At 38.1% G+C, this 20846-nt stretch overlaps 1 protein-coding gene across 1 annotated transcript in view; it reads left to right on the top strand.

Annotated features, from left to right (window-relative positions):
- Nucleotides 1-20846, top strand: part of ARAP2 (ArfGAP with RhoGAP domain, ankyrin repeat and PH domain 2) — a 348358-nt gene that overhangs the window by 4485 nt on the left and 323027 nt on the right. The window contains exons 2-3 of the mRNA XM_063457861.1: nucleotides 4251-5024; nucleotides 9608-9698. Coding sequence (XP_063313931.1) covers nucleotides 4354-5024; nucleotides 9608-9698 — 762 coding nt within the window. The 5' untranslated portion in view covers nucleotides 4251-4353. The remainder of the gene's footprint in view (nucleotides 1-4250; nucleotides 5025-9607; nucleotides 9699-20846) is intronic.

Raw genomic sequence — 20846 nt, 5'->3', positions numbered from 1 at the left:
GGAGAAATAACTGGGTCAGATAATGGGGTTCACCTAGCCTCAATGCCTCTGAATAATGATCAATTTCTAAGTTTGCTTGTATTATACATTTTATTTCGTGCAGTGTGGATTACCTGTAACATTTTGACATGAGAAAGATTGAGTTAAATTGATAAGTGCAATAAGACTTGTTAGGATTTAATTTTATATTAGTTTACCTTTTTGGAACTGGTGGTAGTTTTGGGCTTTAATTTTGTGATGTTCAGTGTTGTTGTGGTCTTGGTAATCCTTTGTACTTTTCTCAGGACATCTTACATATTCAGGCCATTTTCCTGCTGTGTAGCATAATAGTGTGAAATGTTTGGTGAATACCGGTAGTTGATATTTATAAAGGAATGCAGAGGTGTATCCAGTGGTCACTGAAAATAACCCACAGAAAGAACTACCGGGAATCTGTTCAATTCTCTTCAGTTCAAAGCAAATGACATCACATTGTGCTGGATTTTTTTATATCCTGAGACCATCTGGCTAAAATAGCAGAGTTTTACTCTGCTATTTACCATAGCACCTGTAGTGGCAGTCATACTGACAGCCACTAGAAGCAGGTTAACCCTGCAATGTAAACATTGCTGTTCTTGCAGAAAGGTAATGTTTTCAATAGCAGGGTTAAGAGGAGACATGACATTGAGATTAAGTGATCGGGGTGTCTCTAGTGTTCCTTTAATTTAGGATTGGGGCACATTAGAGCACTGACAATGTTTGCCTTGGAGAGGAGCAAGTACAAATTATCTCTTTATCTCACAAAACTCATAGATCTCATAGGTGTGGATGGTGCTACTCACATGAAGTATGTGATGTATGGGTTTGACAGATGGAGACTGCTGGAGTTGACATCCATTGGTAAGATCTGTGCAGCATGAGAGAGCATTCATAGAGACAGATAGAAACCTAGAATGTGACGGCAGATAAGAACCATTCGGCCCATCTAGTCTGCCCAATTTTCTAAATACTTTCATTAGTCCCTGGCCTTATCTTATAGTTAGAATAGCCTTATGCCTATCCCATGCATTCTTAAACTCCGTCACTGTGTTAACCTCTACCACTTCAGCTGGAAGGTTATTCCATGCATCCACTACCCTCTCAGTAAAGTAATACTTCCTGATATTATTTTTAAACCTTTGTCTCTCTTATTTAAGACTGTCCTCTTGTTGTGGTAGTTTTTCTTCTTTTAAATATAGTCTCCTCCTTTACAGTGTTGATTCCCTTTATGTATTTAAATGTTTCTATCATATCCCCCCTGTCTCGTCTTTCCTCCAAGCTATACATGTTAAGATAATTTAACCTTTCCTGGTAAGTTTTATCCTGCAATCCATGAACCAGTTTAGTAGCCCTTCTCTGAACTCTCTCTAAAGTATCAATTTCCTTCTAGAGATAACTGCGTACAGTACTCCAAGTGAGGTCTCACCAGTGTTCTGTACAATGGCATGAGCACTTCCCTCTTTCTACTGCTAATGCCTCTCCCTATACAACCAAGCATTCTGATAGCATTTCCTGCTGCTCTATTACATTGTCTGCCTACCTTTAAGTCATCAGAAATAATCACCCCTAAATCCCTTTCCTCAGATGTTGAGGTTAGGACTCTATCAAATATTCTGTACTCTGCCCTTGGGTTTTTACGTCCAAGATGCATTATCTTGCACTTATTCACATTAAATGTCAGTTGCCACAACTCTGACCATTTTTCTAGTTTACCTAAATCATTAGCCATTTGGCTTATCCCTCCTGGAACATCAACCCTGTTACATATCTTAGTATCATCAGCAAAAAGACATACCTTACCATCAAGACCTTCTGCAATATCACTAATAAAAATATTAAAGAGAATGGGTCCAAGTACAGATCCCTGAGGTACCCCACTGGTGACAAGCCCAAGCTTCGAATATACTCCATTGACTGCAACCCTCTGTTGCCTGTCACTTAGCCACTGCCTCACCCATTCAACAATATTGGAATCCAAACTTAAAGATTGCAGTTTATTGATAAGCCTTCTATGTGCAACAGTGTCAAAAGCCTTACTGAAATACAATAGATACAAACTCTATTTACTAGTGACTCCGCTATTACAAATGACAACCAGTTTGTGTTAGGAATGCATGAGCACTATTGTCTTTTTTTCACCCTGTGGTTACTAGTAATCACTTCCAGTGACCTCATACATACTCATTGTAGTCTGGCAGCCTGGCCAACCCAGATATTGCAGTTCACTGCAACATCCAAACATTTTATCCACCTGTAGTGTTAACATATATCAGACACAAAGCCAAGTGAAAGGTCCATTCGAGATATGATTTGCCTTTTACCACAATCAGTCAGATTATCCCCAGAGAAAAGATGACTACAGCAATGACCCTGTGGCATAGAACATCCATTACATTATTTGATCGAGAAAAGGGTGACACAAACTAAAGGCTGTATATGCAAACAAGCTACGAACCCACACACCAAAACCTTAAAATCAACAATTTTGAAAGTCAATTCAAGCAGCTATCTGTCACATGTGGAATGCTAAAAGCTATGGCCTAAAACTACTAGTATGCACACTCTGAGCTGGACCTACAAACACGTTGTGTTAACAATGAATAGGTTATCAACTTTCCACTTGACTTAAGAATTCAAACACTTCAAAAAAATTCCTGAAACCTAATACTTTTGTTTATTTTTTTGTGTTTGCCCTGTGCAGGTTATATCTGAAAGCTATGTAAAATAATATACTAGGATTTGTAGACTGCGAAACTTCTTTGGAATTTCTTTGGAATTTTCCCACGCTGTGTAAAATGACAAAGAGCACTCTGATTGGCTTAAACCAGCCAATCAGAGTGTTCTTAGCCTAATTGCAGGGCGTGGCAAGGCTTTATAAGCCTTCCCCGCCCTGCAGAGCTCAGTCTGCGCGGAACCCTCTATGGGTGAAGATGGATTATTTTTAATTTTTTTAAATTGCGTCGGTTCTTATTGCTTTTTATTTGGCTTTTTTGGGGGCTGAACAAAGAAGATTTTAGAAAAAAAAGACGTCAAATGGTAAGTTGAATTTTTCTTTACAGGTTAGTTATCTTATTCCCCCTCACTATTTTTTAGGGTGAGGGGGGTAGGTAGGGGGTAACTTCTTTTGGGGTGGAGTCACCTTTGATTGGGGGGAATTTTTATTTATGGCCCCCACCCACCATGCAGGGGTGGGGGCCGGGGGGGCAGTAGGTCCCCCACCCACCACGCAGGGGTGGGGGCGGGGTGAGGACAGTAGGTGTCCCCCCCAGTGTGTATCAGGGTCCCTGAGGACAGGTGTCAATCCATATCTGCCAAGTGACCCTATGTAGGGGGAACAGTCCCTATTCTGCTCTGTGTCAGTGTCTGGAGGGAGTATCTGCAGTAACACAGGGTGTCTGGAGGGAGTATCTGCAGTAACACAGGGTGTCTGGAGGGAGTATCTGCAGTAACACAGGGTGTCTGGAGGGAGTATCTGCAGTAACACAGGGTGTCTGGAGGGAGTATCTGCAGTAACACAGGGTGTCTGGAGGGAGTATCTGCAGTAACACAGGGTGTCTGGGGGGAGTATCTGCTTGTAACATTTATATGCACTAAAAAAAATAAGAAAAAAATATATAATAAATTGAAAAAAAAATGGTTGCAGCTTCCGAATGAATCTAAAATGGATGCTGTCCAGTAGGTGGGAGGGTCTGCTAGGGAGGGTGTGCTGCTGATTGGCTGGAATGGGTCTGCTGACTGTGAGGTACAGGGTCAAAGTTTACTCAATGATAAAGAATAGGGGGCGGACCGAACATCGCATGTGTTCACCCGCAGTGGCGAACGCGAACATGCTATGTTCGCCAGGAACTATTCGCCAACGAACTGTTCGGGACATCACTACAAGCAGATGGAACTCATTAATTTGTTTTATGCTTGTCTAAAAATCACTTAGTAAATTGAGGTATACATATTTTTTCCTTCATTTATGTAAATCAGATGTTTCTTATTTTATCTTTTGTAATTTATATACACTTAAGGTTAACTACAGATCGCATCTGCTTCTAAAACACACCTATAAAAAATACATACAATATGTATGTATTTATTATAGGTGTGTTTTAGAAACAGATGGAAACTTTGTATATTTATACATGAGAATGCAAAATAGCATTCTGTTAATATTATAAAGTGTAAATAAAACTATAATAATGTGCTTGTTCCTATGTGACATATGTTTTTAATTTTTCTTTCAGCAACTGATGTGTTGTATTCCAATCAATTTCCGTTTCATACATGGGACATTATTTTAATATAATTTACAATTCTGTGTGTTGATGAAGCAAGGAAAGTTTCATTATGGCTTCTTGCAAGGAAAAGAAATATGACATCGGAAAAGTGTTATCTGATATTCATTTAGATGTGTATTATTCCAGTTTTCGAGATCACGGTTACCAAACTATTTCAGACTGTGAAACATTAAATCATGAAATTCTAAAAAATATTGGAATATCACTTACTGGACATAGAAAACGAATTCTTAATAAAATACACAGCTTGTTGGGGAAATCTGGAGATGTTGGATTTTCTAATACTGAAACGAAATATGAAGAAGAAAGCACTTTCTCACAAGACTGTACAATTTATGAAACCGTAGATTTGCAGTGCGATAACCCCAATTTTGATAACTCTATAATGGATACAAATTGTAAAGAAGACAAAGAACTTTGTGACCTAAACAATCTTCCTTTGAAACTGGAAGATCCATGTGAATCTAAAGAAAAAGATCAAATTCCTGAATATGATGTGAAACCTGAAAATGTGCTTGACAATATCGAACATGATGACTCGCAGAATTTAGGATTTTTTGAATTTCTAGGACCTATGGTTGAAAATGAGGTATATGATACATTTGACAACGTTTCTCCACACAAGCATCGTATTAAGAGTGGTCCAACTCGATCATTCATACTGAGAAACAGACCTGTCCCAGAGTTGCCACACTCTGTACATAATAACATCAAACACAGGTAAGTTGTCTTAAAAAAATACTCTTATATTGTGTACGTCAGCACTGTAATCAATTGCATGGAAATTAAAGAACAACCTATTGCATTTAAAACTTTTGACACAAAAAAAGTGTGTTTTGTTTTTACAAAAGATGTCTGGGGTGCCTACTCATATGAAATCTCATCTTTAAAATGTATAACTTTAATGATTGCCATGTTTTCACATGCAGCTAATGTTCTCGAACTTTGTACTGCACAGGTAATCTTGTCGTCTGTACAATTATTCCCCGTAATGTGAGTGGGATGATGCAGGAATCACCTCTTTGCAGTCTGGTGTCCTTAATCGTGGTCAGATCCAGGACACATGAAAAGTTTCACTCCTGAGTGGAACCTTCTTCTATTTGCCTACTTACCCTAACACTAACAATTGATCCCTACACTACCCTAACACTAAAATGTAGCACTTACATTTAATGCAATATAAAAATATACAAACTGGCAAAGCATTCATGAAGAGAAAGCAATGCTTGCTAGGACTCTGGAGACATTTGGGAGCTATTTGTAAATTCAGTGCTGTTCGTAATCTCTGCATCTGTTTTTCCTAAAATGCAATGCGCACAGTAAAGAATAGTGTGATTGATATGTAATGCAAGATAAAGCAATCTTTATTTCCATGGGATATATAGATTTTGTATTATTCCAATTTTGTTCAACTAATTTGATTATTGCATGAATCCATTAGCGTTTTATGTAGTGTTTGTAAAAAACTATTTTAGTAGGTACAATAATGTATCCATTATTTTATGTTTCAATATTATTCTTTTATCACTGTTACAGTAAGCCACAGGGCATGATTTATTTCATATGTTAATATTCTTGGTTATGCTGCTTTCTGTTGTAATCTCTGCAATGATGTTGTGAGCAGATAACAATGAATTGTGACACATCAACCGTGAACAAGTGTGGTTCAGAAATCAATTGCCACTGCTTACCCTAGTTAACCAAAAATGTAAGTATGAAAGGAGTAGGGGAAACCACGCCCAAAAGTATGTGTACAGAAAGACCTCAAAGATAAAAAAGATAAAAGAAATAATAGTGCAGTACAGTGAATAATCTTAAATTAAGATAAAGTTTCACTCACATTATTTGAGCTAATTCAGAGCTTAGCTGTATTGCTCATAAACGGAACAATCCCCACCCAAGGATATATGATGATATGAACATCTCAGGTGCCTCAAATAAAGTGCAGTATGAAGGATATATATAAGAGTGAATACAATAAAAGATAATCCAATGGTGAAGTAAGTACTGGTAGATATTTGAATGAAAAAGTAAAGTAATGTACTTACACTTACCAGAGCAGAGCTTGCTCTAGTATATACAGCATTGGTGGTATAACCCCACCTAGAAATGTGATAGTACCAGGAAGCAATGGATGGATGAATAAAGGTGTGTGTGTGTGTGTGTGTGTGTGTGTGTGTGTGTGTGTATATATATATATATATATATATATAATTACGCTACAAAAACCATACAAAAACAATAAAAGTAATATAAAATAACTTTAAGGAGTCCTCTGCGTTTCGCCTCTCCAAGGCTTCTTCAAAAGTGTGGTTAAGTCCTTATAGAGTTCTGTTTTTATAGGCAGTCTGTAAATGAAAATTGCTCCCTGGTTTGTTGATTGTTGATTTCCTGTGGCCATACTGGAACGCACGCGTCATACCAAAAGTGACGCAGCAATTTGCCAGTATGGTGTTTTATCCGTTCCAGCTTGGAACACATACAGAACCAAAATGGTGCAGTTGCGTTCCAATTCATGTGATCAGTATCCCTTCTTGTAAAGGGAATGAAGGTGTGTTAACTTGCACAGTCTTGTGTCTCTTCGTGTACTTAGTACCGTTTAAATATATCATTGGAATAGGCTAGTCTTGTTCCGTAATGGGCGTGGTGTTATGGAAGAAATGACGTGACGCATCCATCTTTTGTGTACTCTAAATCCTGGAAGTGGCTTTGTGGCCATGTTTGAGAAGGGTAATATATGGAAAAGAAAGGAAGGCGTGTATAAAAAAGGCATTTATTTGTATTGCTTAATACAATATCTAAATTGTGGTAAAGAACAAAATATGTATTCTATAACTATATAATTAGTAAGAGTATTTATATTAACATGAGGTATACAATTACAATATAAAACCACAATATAAAATATAATAATTAGAAATGGAAATTTATGTAAAATAGGGGCATAACACTGAATATAATCCTTAAACATTATATAAAACATAGGATGCACATATTAAGTAACGTTATCAATATAGTAATGTAAAAATATAACCTACCACCTTGGACAAAATTACATGGGTGGGGTTAAAAATCTGTGAACCAGGAATAGGAGTGGGTGCTTATGACTGTAATTTTTATTATTATTTAAAAACAGAAGGGAAAGATGATTTATTTTAAAAAAATATTTAAAATATGTAGAAAAGGTTATAAAAAATTGAATAAACAAATTCTACATTTAGGTAATTTGGGTGTAGAGTATCCATATAATAAACCCATTCCATTTCTGTTTTTCTAATTTTCTTGATAAAATCTCCCCCTGTCCAATGATTTTTTACGATAGTGATACCCGTGAAGTGAGATATCTGGGATTTTTTTCATATATGCAAAAATGAGATGATACAGAATAGTTTTTATATCCTTTGTCTATGTTCCTGCGATGCGCTGCTATTCGTGCTCTTAATGGTCTGGTCGTACGTCCAATGTATTGGAGGCTGCCTGGGCACTCCAATAGGTAGATTACATTTCTGCTACAGGTGATTACGTCTTTAATATTGTATATTTTACTAGTATTTGATCTAAATGTGGTTCTCAATTTCTCTGTTGGATTAGTTCTCCTGCAGGCTAGGCAGCAGTTACATTTGTAAAAACTTTTTTTCTCTATCATAAAATTACGGATCTTATTTGGACTGTCTTTGGTGTAGTTTTTGGTGAGGTGCATTTTCAAATTGGGTGCACCTCTAAATACTATTTTGGGTATCGTTATTAAAGAGTTACTCTAACCTTCAGTGATTTAAAGTGGTAATGGCGGTAGGAGTCTGAATGTTCAGTGTTTTGCATCTGTCGTCAGTGTGCACTACATGCTGACAACAAATGTTTTAATCTTCTCATTTGTAAACAAAAAAAAAACATCACATGTCATACATAGGTATTATAAATAGATATATTAATTAGCTGATTATGATCATGAAATGTCACAAAGAAAAAAAACTTTAGGTTAATACCTAGATATTTTTCCAAAAGTAAGGAAAATGTGATCTTACGTTGTACATGCGAATTAGGACTCGAATTTAGCACTCGTCCTAAAATCCAAGGTTGTTTCTAAATGTAAAAGAAAGATATATATATATATATATATATATATATATATATATATATATATATATATATATATATATATATATATATATATATATATATATATAATTTTAAAAAATGGTTATAAAAACAAAATACCGTACATACATGGTAAATCAAAGTTTTTTGCTGATATTTAAAAGCAAAAAAGCAAACTCCTACCCTCAAAGGAAATTAAAGAATATCTAAAAAAATAAATACATCTTCCATATACAAAATTTTATCCAAAACAAGTAAACGATATGCTAATGAAAGCAATGAGATAGTTATGTCTGAATAATATATATAAAATGTAAATACTTAAATATGTAATACAACACTACTAGAGAAGGAGAAAATTGTTAGACCGGGAAATGTGTTAAAATGAGAATCAAAAGACAAAAAATGAACGCAAACTAGCTAAGTTGGGATGAAATGTGCATACATTATCTTTCATTTGCAAATTGAATGTCCATCTACTAACTACATGTTTGATAGTTTGATCAGTCTCCCCTCCCCATCAAATTGATTAAAATTTGTATCTAATTTTTTTTTTAAGATAATAATCGGAATATATATATATATATATATATATATATATATATATATATATATATATATTTTTTTTTTTTTAATGCAGTTCATAAAATGAATATGTAGTAGGAATGCAGTCCACATATTTTCCAAAGTGTGAGCAATTTCTATAGAGAGACCCGTCTCAAATTATCATTACCCTTTAAAGGAACTTTCCATGTGCTGTGACCTATACAGCCCATCATAGTGGTTGTGGTGTGAAGAATTCCCTGGCACCATTCCAGTGTAATCTGCCAAATCATTATAGCACAGTTTGACAATTTTCTGGGTCCTATAGTATTCTGTCTGGGTAATTAACATCTGTGGAGATGGGTTATAGTTAGAGTGATTTACAAAGCATGGCTTTTATAATAGTGAGTGTAAGAGTACTCTCTGCACCATCAACTTTGCAATGATGCAGGTTTATGAGTGACCCTTTAAAAAAATGGATGTCTTTCAATGATAATTGTTTACTCTAGGAAGAAGACTTGAGCTTTGTTAAAATACTTAAAAGAACATTTTATCATCTTACATTATTTATTGATATCCCTTTACAATTTCTCTGTGTTAGTGCATGTTTATATCAGAAAGAAGCGTTCTATAATATGCAGCTCATTCAAATTTCTTCTTCAAAGCTCATCAAAATCATCAAACAACCCTACTAAAGAAGAAAAGACACCTCCAATCTCACCTTATGAAGAAACCTTTTTTAACTTACCAGAATTGGTAAGTAATTGTTCATTATTTATCAGTATAGTTATTGATGGTGAATTCAACCTAATGGTCTTGGTAATAGAGACTATACTTTTCCTTTTTATGTTTTTCCACTTATAAACTACATGTATTTTGCATATATGTCACTTTTCGAAAATACTGTTTAAATTAAATGGGGAAATGATAATATTGATACAAATTATGTTCAAACAATCCTCTACGCAACCAAAGTGGAGCTCTTGCTGAAGATGAGGCAGTGCACCTATCTTGGCTGCTTTGATAATATGGAATTAAAACGTCCATATCAGTCTCAGCTGTATCCAATCAGGAATACATTAATTAGCTGAGAGTATTGGGGTAACACAATCACTGAAACAAATGATGACTATTATTTTCTGGCATTAGTGGTTTCTCTTGTTATCTGTCACCTGCCTTTTTCCTTAAGCTTTTTTATAGGTTTCTCAATGATTTGCACTTTGTCCCCACCGTTTTCCCAATGTGAATTGGTAACATGATACACCTAACATTGATGACATTGTACTTGTTTTGTAAGCTTTCAAAACAGATCTTACTGATACACTATGAATGGTTTTTAATTGAAGTGCTTCTCTCTCTTTGAATAAATTGGCAGTATTGCACTATATGCTTTTTCCTTTGTTTCTATTAAGGTGCTACTGTGTATCAAATACGTGTGTGTGTATATATATATATATATATATATATATATTTTTATATATATAAAAAATAATAAATAAAGGGAGCACTCTAGGTCTTCTATTCAGTGAAAAATAATATTTACTGTATCAAAACAAAATACAATACATGTGCAAAAAAATCGACGTTTCGACCCTGCTGGGGTCTTTATCATGATCTTGATGAAACGTCGATTTTTTTTTTGCACATGTTTGTTTTGATACAGTAAATACTATTTTTCACTGAATAGAAGACCTAGAGTGCTCCCTTTATTTATTATTTTATATTTGGATGCGGGATTGCACCTAGGCAGTTTTTGACTTGAATAGAAGATTATAGGAGGAGTGCCGTGCTTTTCTATTTTTGTATATATATATATATACATACACACACATACATACAAAAAAGGATTGCCACACCCCTACCAATAGTTGAATAGTCTTATGAAAGCACTATATTAACTGAAAAGATACAGCTTCCTCTAAGGCTATCCCAGGAAGTATCCTGTTAACAGCAAACACAACTAAAATACAGAGGACACAGCTGTAGATCACTCCTGACGATGATCACCGCGCCATCATGGAAAGCATTTTTTGTTTTGCAGATCTACAACTGTATCCTCTTTATTTTTGGCTGTGTATCAGTTATGCCTGGAGTGAGCCACTTTGCGATTTGAGAAATATAGTGAGGATTTATTAACACAAGAGACTGAGTAATTGTTTAAGTATTTTATAATTATACAAGTTTAATCTCCTGTAGATAGCTATTTCACCTTGGCATATTAATGAATTATGTATGTTGTGGTACTAACGCCAGGCGCTGACTTTTCTTTATTAATTACACTTAGATAAAATAAACTTTCCATTTTCCTTTTTACCTTTATCAGAAATGCATGTCAGATTTACTTGATCCTTAGAAGAAAGATTTGCCTACTATGAGCCAATTTGATGTATTAGTTTTAATTACCAGATGGGAATCCCTATTTTAAAACTGACACTTTTTAAAAGAAAACATATTCAACCTATTAGAACCCTGGAATCAATGTGGTCATGTTAAACTTTAAGGTGGCTTCAGGCACACAATTATTCCACAGCACACTAGCGGAAAATAAAACCTACTAATCTATTCAGGAATATTACAAGATTTCGGTTTATAGCTCTTACCAGTAAACCTCTTAACTGCTAAAGGAAATTACAATATGTTGGCATGAAATATGTGGTTCTCTTTATGGCACTCTGTCAGTTACAATATGTATATTATATTGTACAGCTATTTATTAAATATAATTTAAATTATATCAATGTTGGCTATTAGGTCCATAGCTTTAAATACAGGAGATGGCTGAGTCATACTTTCTTTAGGGTTTTATATTCAGTTAAGATTAATTATCCTGACTGTACCTATTAGAGATAAATGGTATGAAAAGAGATGTAAAGAATAAATTAGTTTTACCACATTTGTAGTTTTACTTGATTTATGTTTTACTTACTGAAAGCTTTTGAAAATGATATATTTGAGCAGTACACATCACTCAGATGCTCATGTATCTACTGCATATACTAAAAAGTCATGGGTATTATCTTAATAAACACACTTTCTATGAGAAACAACTGAACATCTAGTCAAGTGAGGTAGAAGTGTACAATTTTCAAAACACTTTGCCGTCTGGGTAATAAGCATTTGACAAAAATATATATGATTACAATATTTTAACCCGTTAGTGACCAGACCATTTTAAAATGTTCTTACTGTGAAGGACCAGGGCTCTTTTACATTTCTGCTGTGTTTGTGTTTAGCTGTAATTTTCCTTTTACTCATTTACTGTACCCACACATATTATATATTGTTTTTCTAAAGATACCATTATTTTCATCATATCATATAATTTACTATAAAAAAATAAATTTGCTTAAATATAAAAAAAAACACTTTTTAGAACTTTGAGCCCCGAAATCTGTTATGTATCTACAACCACCAAAAAACACCCGTGCTAAATAGTTTCTAAATGTTGTCCTGAATTTAGAAATACCCAATATTAACATGTTCTTAGCTTTTGTTTTGGAAAGTTATAGGGCTATAAGTACAAGTAGCACTTTGCTATTTCCAAACCATTTTTTTTTTCAAAATGAATGCAAGTTACATTGTAACACTGATATCTGTCAGGAATCCATGAATAACCCTAAACATGTGTATATATAGGGTAATAAACTTGGGGTATTTTGACTATTTTCATGCAACCATTTTACCACCAATCTATGCCAAATGTAAAAAATAATAATAATAATAATTGCACACATAGCAATTTAATAATACATGTATGGAGTATGCCAAAGAACACACCAATATGTGTTCAGCAACATCTCCCAAGTACAGTGATACCCCCCCCCCATGTGTAGGTGTGTTGGGTTCTCTGGGGCTAAAAGACCTTGTTTGGAGGGTGCAAATTCCAGTTTTCCAACTTGGAATTTTCTCAGCTGGTTATTGCACTATTTGGGACTCACATCAAACTATATATTTTTGAAAAGTTGACACCCTAGGGTATTTCAAATTGTGGTATTTGAACACTTTCCATACACTAATTCTACCACCAGCCTTTGTCAAACTTTTGGGTAGTAATTTTTTGTGTTATTTTTCTCACGCATTGTACTAGCCCCATTCCAGATCTCATCTTCAGTAGTGCTCCTGTTATAATAACTTTAGCTTTCTAGTAAATATTACTTCTAATATGAAATATGTCAGCTGCTCCATTTTCTCTCCGCACACAATGCGCACATGCTTAAAGCAACAGAATACTCATAGACTTTAATGATATCAGCTACTCCTGACTCACTATTAACTCTCAGCACACAGAGTGCAGAGGGTTAAAACAGCAGGATACACTGATAGATCCCTTATTATTGCAACTGGCAATTTGATCAATCTTCAGTGTCAATATGGAGCGAAGAAGTAGCTGACATGGTTACCAGAAGCAACAATCATTACACATTGAAATAAGAATTAGTTCAGTCTTCAGAGTCACAGTCCCAGTCACAGTCGCAGCTTGAAGTTTCACAATGTTTGAACTAGACAAAACATGAGTGTCTTTGGTTGCAACTGTAGTGTGTAGTAATTAAAACTATTAGTTGCAACCAAAGACACTCATGTTTTCTGTGTCAGAAATATCATAGAAACATAGAAAGTGACATAGAAACCATTTGGCCTATCTAGTCTGCCCAATTTTCTAAATACTTTCATTAGTCCCTGGCCTTATCTTATAGCTAGGATAGCCTTATGTCTATCTCACGCATGCTTAAACTCTTTTACTCTGTTAACTTCAACCACTTCAGCTGGAAAGCTATTCCATGCATCCACTACCCTCTCAGTAAAGTAATACTTCCTGATATTATTTTTAAACCTTTGCTCCTCTAATTTAAAACTGTCACCTTGTTGTGGTAGTTTTTCTTCTTTTAAATATAGTCTCCTCCTTTACTGTGTTGATTCCCTTTATGTATTTAAATGTTTCTATCATATCCCCAGTGTCTCGTCTTTCTTCCAAGCTATACATGTGAAGTTCCTTTAACCTTTCCTTGTAAGTTTTATCCTGCAATCCATGAACCGGTTTAGTAGCCCTTCTCTGAACTCTCTCTAAAGTATAAATATCCTTGTTGAGATATGGTCTCCAGTACTGGTTACAATACTCCAAGTGAGGTCTCACCAGTGTTCTGTACATTGGCATGAGCACTTCCCTCTTTCTACTGCTAATACCTATACAACCAAGCATTCTGCCAGCATTCCCTGCTGCTCTATTACATTATCTGCCTATCTTTAATTAATCAGAAATAATTACCCCTAAATCCCTTTCCTCAGATGTTAAGGTTAGTAATCTATCAAATATTCTGTACTCTGCCCAATATCCCCCTTCCTGTGTTACCCCGGGCTTCTTTGGAATTGTATATATTAATTATATATTTGAGTAAATTCCCTTGCTTGATCAGCCCTCAGAAGGACCTCAGATAAGGCTATTAAGAGAGAAAAAAAATATATTATATATTTACGTTTGGAAGAGGCCAGGAACTGCTGCTTCTAAGATTGATTCTTGCTTCTCTCTCCTGTGGGTACTGTAAGACCACCCTCTGGTGCTGTTAATTAATGATGGCCCCTCTATAGAGGCCAATATCATGCTTCCACTCCTGGGTTAGCTGATTCTGGTGCCCGAATGAGCTAGCATTATTAAACTAGAGGCAGGTAGCACTCAGGCAGACTTTACCTAATGTCTGTCTATCAACTGGGACACAGGCCAAGCATTGTCTCCTGGTCTTTACTTGCCCTGGTTTAAATGTACTCCAGCTGAAAATATACAACAATCTTAATAGGGCACACTCAAAGGACTTTGTAGGTAATTTCAAAATTGTTTCTTTATTGTGCAGTGTAACATGCTTTATATTTATTACACTGCACAATAGAGCAGCAATATTGGCATTTGCTTACTGAGTCCTTTGAGTGTGCTCTATCAAGATTGTTGTATATTCTAACATGCAGTCAAATGTGACACTCAACATTCCTCTAACCAGTTAAGGTATTTTAAGTGTTCCAGCTCAAGCACAGCTGGTGCAACTAATGAAGCCCTTCATTAGTTTCATCAAGTGTGCTTGAGACAACACCTGTTTAGCATATTTGTGCTGGGATTTTATTTAGGGGGTTGAATAATTTTGAGACTGAAGAAATCATTATAAGTTACGTATTCAGTTGAATTTGAGGAAACCACATGAATCATTTGTTGTGTTAAGCTATTGCAATTGCTTTTGTTTGATTTGTTCATTGCAAACAGCTGGAAGTCTATACATTTTGACAATATATATCTAATTTTTACAACTGTAAAAGTGTATATAGACAAGGACATAAATAACTGCATAATATATGACAGTGTAAACATCCTATATTCTATTGACTAACCGGCAAGATCCAATCCACAACCAACTGTCAAATAGACCAAGGGCAGATAATAAAACAGAGGAAGTAAACCAGAGGAAGAACTTTTATTCAGAGGTATAAGTACACTTTACCTGCACTCTGTGATATATCGTATTAACCATGAGATTAAAAGTTTCTGATACATTTGCTGAATTATTTCCTAGTTTCATACCTGACAGAACAAAGTTACATAGTGCACAATCAAAATGTTCATTGGCGGGGGCGTGGCTTAACGCTCGGCGCGAACGGACGCATGTGAGACCGGCTCCGTTCAAGATCTGGCCTAAACAGCGATAACTAAGCGACTGTGACAAGCAATAAGCACTTAACTCACCCTCAAACATGGCTCAAGGTAAGGGGAAGCGGATCCCCGAAAAAAACGATAAAAACGTGTTTTTTTTTCCGTCCGCAATCAGCCGCCCAAAACTCCGAGCACAGGAGATCAAAAACAAGATGGCGACGATACACTGCCACTGCAAGACTCCCCTGGGAGCAGAGACCTGCCAGTCACACAGGATATTTTACAAGCATGCCTGGGAGAAATGTCAGACAAATTACTGCACAGCCTTAACAAATCAATCTCAGACCTGAGAAGGGATGTGCAGGAGCTGGGAGACAGAACAGCCCATATGGAAAACCGCATGGGCGAATATGCGGACGCACACAATGATATGGCGGATCATGTCCACCAACTGGAACAGGCACTGGAGTCCTGCCAAAATAAAGTTATGGACCTGGAGGATAGGTCAAGGAGACAGAATATACAGATCAGAGGGATTCTTGAGACGGTAAAACAGCCTGAAATAATGGCATACCTCACAACTTATTTTAAAGTGCTAGCCCCAGACCTCCCAGCAGATATCTTGCTTATGGACAGAGCACACAGGGTCGCAAAGCCAAGCTTCCTCCCAGCAGAAGCACCCAGAGATGTATTGACCCACCTCCATTACTACCATGCCAAAGAAGCGCTGATGAAGGCATCCAGGCACCGTAAAGACCTCCCAACCCAATATTCCTCCATCCAGCTTTATACCGACCTATCTGCCCAAACTCTAAAGAAAAGGAAGGAATATAAAGAAATAACAGACGCTCTCAGGCACCATGAGGTACCTTATCGTTGGGGTCACCCAGTTCGTCTATTAATACACAGGAACGGAGTTCTGAATGTCATCACCTCTCTGGCAGATGGGCGCAAACTCCTACAGAAGTGGGGCATACAACCCCAAACCCAGGCGCGCAGTGACGGCGATCCACAACCGAGCAAGATTACCACTGAATGGAAAAGAGCCCGCAACTAACACCGGAGCCCTGCGGCCTGATCGGAGGGGTAAAGTACTTTGGGTTCTAACAAGCAGCTGAAATGGCTTGAGATGCCATATGATACCCGCAGCACCCACTGAAACCGGTGGACGCATGGAAATATAAGACCGGGACTGTTTCAATGATGTGAGCACGGCCTACTGGTCTCCAGGAAGGTGAATATGCTACGGATAAACCCTTACTGCCCTTGCAACCCCAGCAGTATACCCAAACACACAGAACAATCTCATCTTTGTCTAGCTCATAGCACCCACATTCGCAACAAGCACGGCCCCAAACAGCCGACCACTGGGACAATTTGAGGCACAGGCCATCTTATAACTACCCCTGGGAAGTGAACATAATGAGGGCCGGATGGGGGACATTCTGCCTCACTCCATGTGGGTGTGCGGAACAGGAGAATGCAGAATTCACCCGAAGATGGTCGCACCGACGCCCACGTGGAGCAGCTGGGTCCGGGGATGTCTGTGGGGAGGCATCACCGGGGAAAAGATGCAAGTATAATGTACTGTATTGTGTGTTGGGAACTGTAATGACCCATGGGGATTTTTCCACTAACTCAGGGTCTAAGCGCCTCAGATAGGCCCACATGCAACAACCCTGCCCCACTGTAAGATCCCCGGGGAGGTATATCAGGTTGGAGACGGGGACAGGATCAACCAATATTAGTTGCACAATACGACAGCCACAAAGCCACCAAGCGGGCCCTATGTGCCTTAGATAATCAGACTATCGCCCCACATCGTGTTTTGCACATTGCTTTATCCTAGCCTAGGCCACACTGAGGGACCTCGATAGAGGCTCCCCCCCCCCAAGAGAACCAAACCGCTTCCCAACTTAAGGCACAAGAGTACTGACACCTGGGCTTCCTAAGGGCCACGCTGAGACTAGATGGGAGATGGGGAATATACAAACTTATCTATTTTACCTATATGTATGAAAAAAAAAAGGAAAAAAAAGAAAGATGTATATAGCCATATTCTCTGTGCTTGCCCTGCAATCTCTCTGTGATATCATTGTTTGTACAGTACCCCAAGCTGCGGGTTGAGAGCTCCCGATGTTATACTACCAAGCGATAAGTCAGTTGTAACTGCAGGGACCACAGTAGGCCAGAGCAACTGCTAATTACTACCCCACCGCAGGGCCGACAGGTTAAGGGTGAATCAAGCCAGGACCACAAATGGTCACAATATTGCTATTGATGTTGGCCAACTTCACCACTGTTACCCCATTAGAATACCCACGTTCTCAATGGTACCGATATCCGGAACCAAGGCCCATGAATGGGCTATAGTTTTTCCACCCTTATTGCTCATACGCTCACAGTATTAATCCACCCCAATCCCTTACCGAACCCCCCACCCACTGTTCTTTCGAGGGATAGATCCGCCCAATATATGCACCCGAAATACCCACCTGAATACAATACCGACTCAGAGATTCACCGCACACCAAATGTGGATAATCCATAGTATCGATAAGCAAAACACTCTTGCTAAAGCCGATGCCCCGCAGTGTGCAGTCAGAGTTACCGCAACAATGACCATTAGAGCAACCCACCTTATAAGCAGATCACGCAAAACGAACCTAGCAACCCAAGATACTGTCCCAAAGTATGAAAATACAAAGTTATAATGTACGAGGGCTGAATACCCCATACAAGCGGCATTGCCTTTTTAGGGACCTCAAAAGGGACCAGTACCACGCCACGTCAGGGAAAAAGGCCAAAGGAACTTCAATTTTTATTAGTAACACAGTATCGTTCCAACATCACTGCTCACTAATAGATAAAGAGGGTAGATACGTGATAATAGTTTGCACGATTAACAACACTAAATACACCCTGGCAAATATATATGCCCCTAAAACAAACCAAAAGGACTTTCTAGGCAGAATACTATCTAAATTGCAACCAATACAAGAAGGAATACTGATCCTCTGCGGAGACTTTAACCATATTATAGACCCCACTAGAGACACGACCTCACAGGCTGCAAGAGCACCTCAGACCAGACAACACAAAACGTGTGCATCGTATCTTAAGTTATTAGACAACAACAAACTGTATGATGTATGGAGAGTCCTCCATCCTCAAGAAAAGGACTATACGTATCACTCAGCCACACACAATACATACACCAGGATAGATAGATTTCACATGGAAAGCTTACATTTAGACCAGGTCCTGGACTGCTCTATTGGCCAAATCACATGGTCGGATCATGCCCCACTTACACTAACCCTTAAAGACAATTACGACTACAAACATAAGAGCCCGTGGAGACTCAATGAATCTCTACTGACAGATATAAACTTCACCGGCCAAATAGAGGAAGCCATAAATGATTTTTTCACACTCAATGACACAGGAGACACATCCACGTGTACATTATGGCAAGCTCATAAAGCGGTGATTAGAGGTCTCTTACTGAGGCGTGCTACGCACTTAAAACTAACTACCAAAGCGCAATGGATAGCATGGAACGAACAACTAATCGACCTTACGAACAAAAATAAACTGCAACCAACAGATGCTACACAAAAAACTATAACAGAAGTAGCAGAAAAAATCAAGTTACATACATTACAACGCGTAGGTTTTAATTTACGCAAACTCAAAGCTATATACTACGCGCAGGGAAACAAAGCAAGCAAATCACTTGCGGCTCGCTTTAAACGAGCTGAAACCAATGCTAAAATATCTCACCTCTATACCCATGACAACGTAAAAGTAATTTCCCCTATAGACATCAGCAACACCTTCGCAACATACTATAACAAACTCTACAATTTAGCACAGTCTGAACAGTCACACAACCCTACTGATCAAGACATACAGTCCTTCTTACACGACATCTCCTTACCCACACTCACTCAAGATCAGGCCGCAGTACTGCAACAACCAGTCGCCCCCGATGAAGTGGTGGAAGCCATTAAATCTTTACCCAAACACAAGGCACCTGGCCCGGACGGCTTCACAAATATGTATTATAAGACATTCGCAAGCGCCCTAGCACCACACTTGGCCAACCTCTTCAATGTAGCTACCCAAACCAAATCACTACCGGAAGACCTATTACTAGCTCACATCATAACACTACCAAAACCGGGGAAACCTCCAACCCACTGCCCGAATTTCAGACCAATCTCCCTCCTCAATACAGATGCAAAACTGTACGCTAAAGTTTATGCCTGACGTCTGAGTTCGATACTCCCAACTATAATTCACGACGACCAGGTGGGATTTGTAGGGGGGAGACAGGGTACTGACAACACCCGAAAAGTTTTAGACCTAATACATAGCATAAGGAGGAAAGGGGTGGGCAGCCTCCTAGTCTCCCTAGATGCAGAGAAAGCCTTTGATAGGTTAAATTGGCGCTTTCTCAAAGCTGTTCTGGAGAAATTTGGTTTTCCTCCCCACTTTACAGACACAGTAGCAGCTCTGTACAGCTGCCCCACGGCTAAAGTCCTTAACGCAGGATTCTGCTCTGACAAATTCGCCATCTCCAATGGCTCCCGCCAGGGGTGCCCACTATCTCCATTGCTCTATGTTTTGGCGCTAGAACCACTGGCTGCCAAGATCAGGGCGGAATCGTCAATACACGGGGTAACATTACAGCAGAAAGAATATAAATTAAGTCTCTTTGCAGACGACATATTTCTTACTCTCACACAACCTCACATATCTCTGCCCAATCTCATGCATCACATTACGGAGTATGGGCGAGTTTCATATTATAAACTAAACGTCACCAAAACACAGGCACTAAGCATCAACCTTCCTGAGCCACAGAGGACAACTCTTAAAAGCTTGTTTCCCTTGGATTGGAGAGACGATTACCTCACATTCCTGGGAGTCAAAATGACAAAAAATCCCATGTCCTTATATAAAATGAACTACCAACCATTAATTGAAACCTTCAAGACCCTGCTAACTTCATGGGAGGGGAAATATCTGTCCTGGGTGGGGCGCATAGCGGCCATAAAAATGTCGCTACTACCCAAACTCCAATATCTATACCGCACACTACAGATACCACTACCGACTGAATATACCAAAACACTAACCAAATTACTAACGAACTTCTCATGGCAAAACAAAAAACCGAGAGTAGCGACAATACTACTACAGAGACCAATCACTCAGGGAGGCTTAGGTCTCCCAGACCTAAAAGCATACCACAAAGCGGCAGCACT

This window comes from Pelobates fuscus, chromosome 6 (assembly GCF_036172605.1).
Source record: "Pelobates fuscus isolate aPelFus1 chromosome 6, aPelFus1.pri, whole genome shotgun sequence".
NCBI classification, from domain to species: Eukaryota; Metazoa; Chordata; class Amphibia; order Anura; family Pelobatidae; genus Pelobates; species Pelobates fuscus.
The sequence above is the reverse complement of the archived record's forward strand: the minus strand, read 5'-3'. Positions and strand labels throughout refer to the sequence as shown.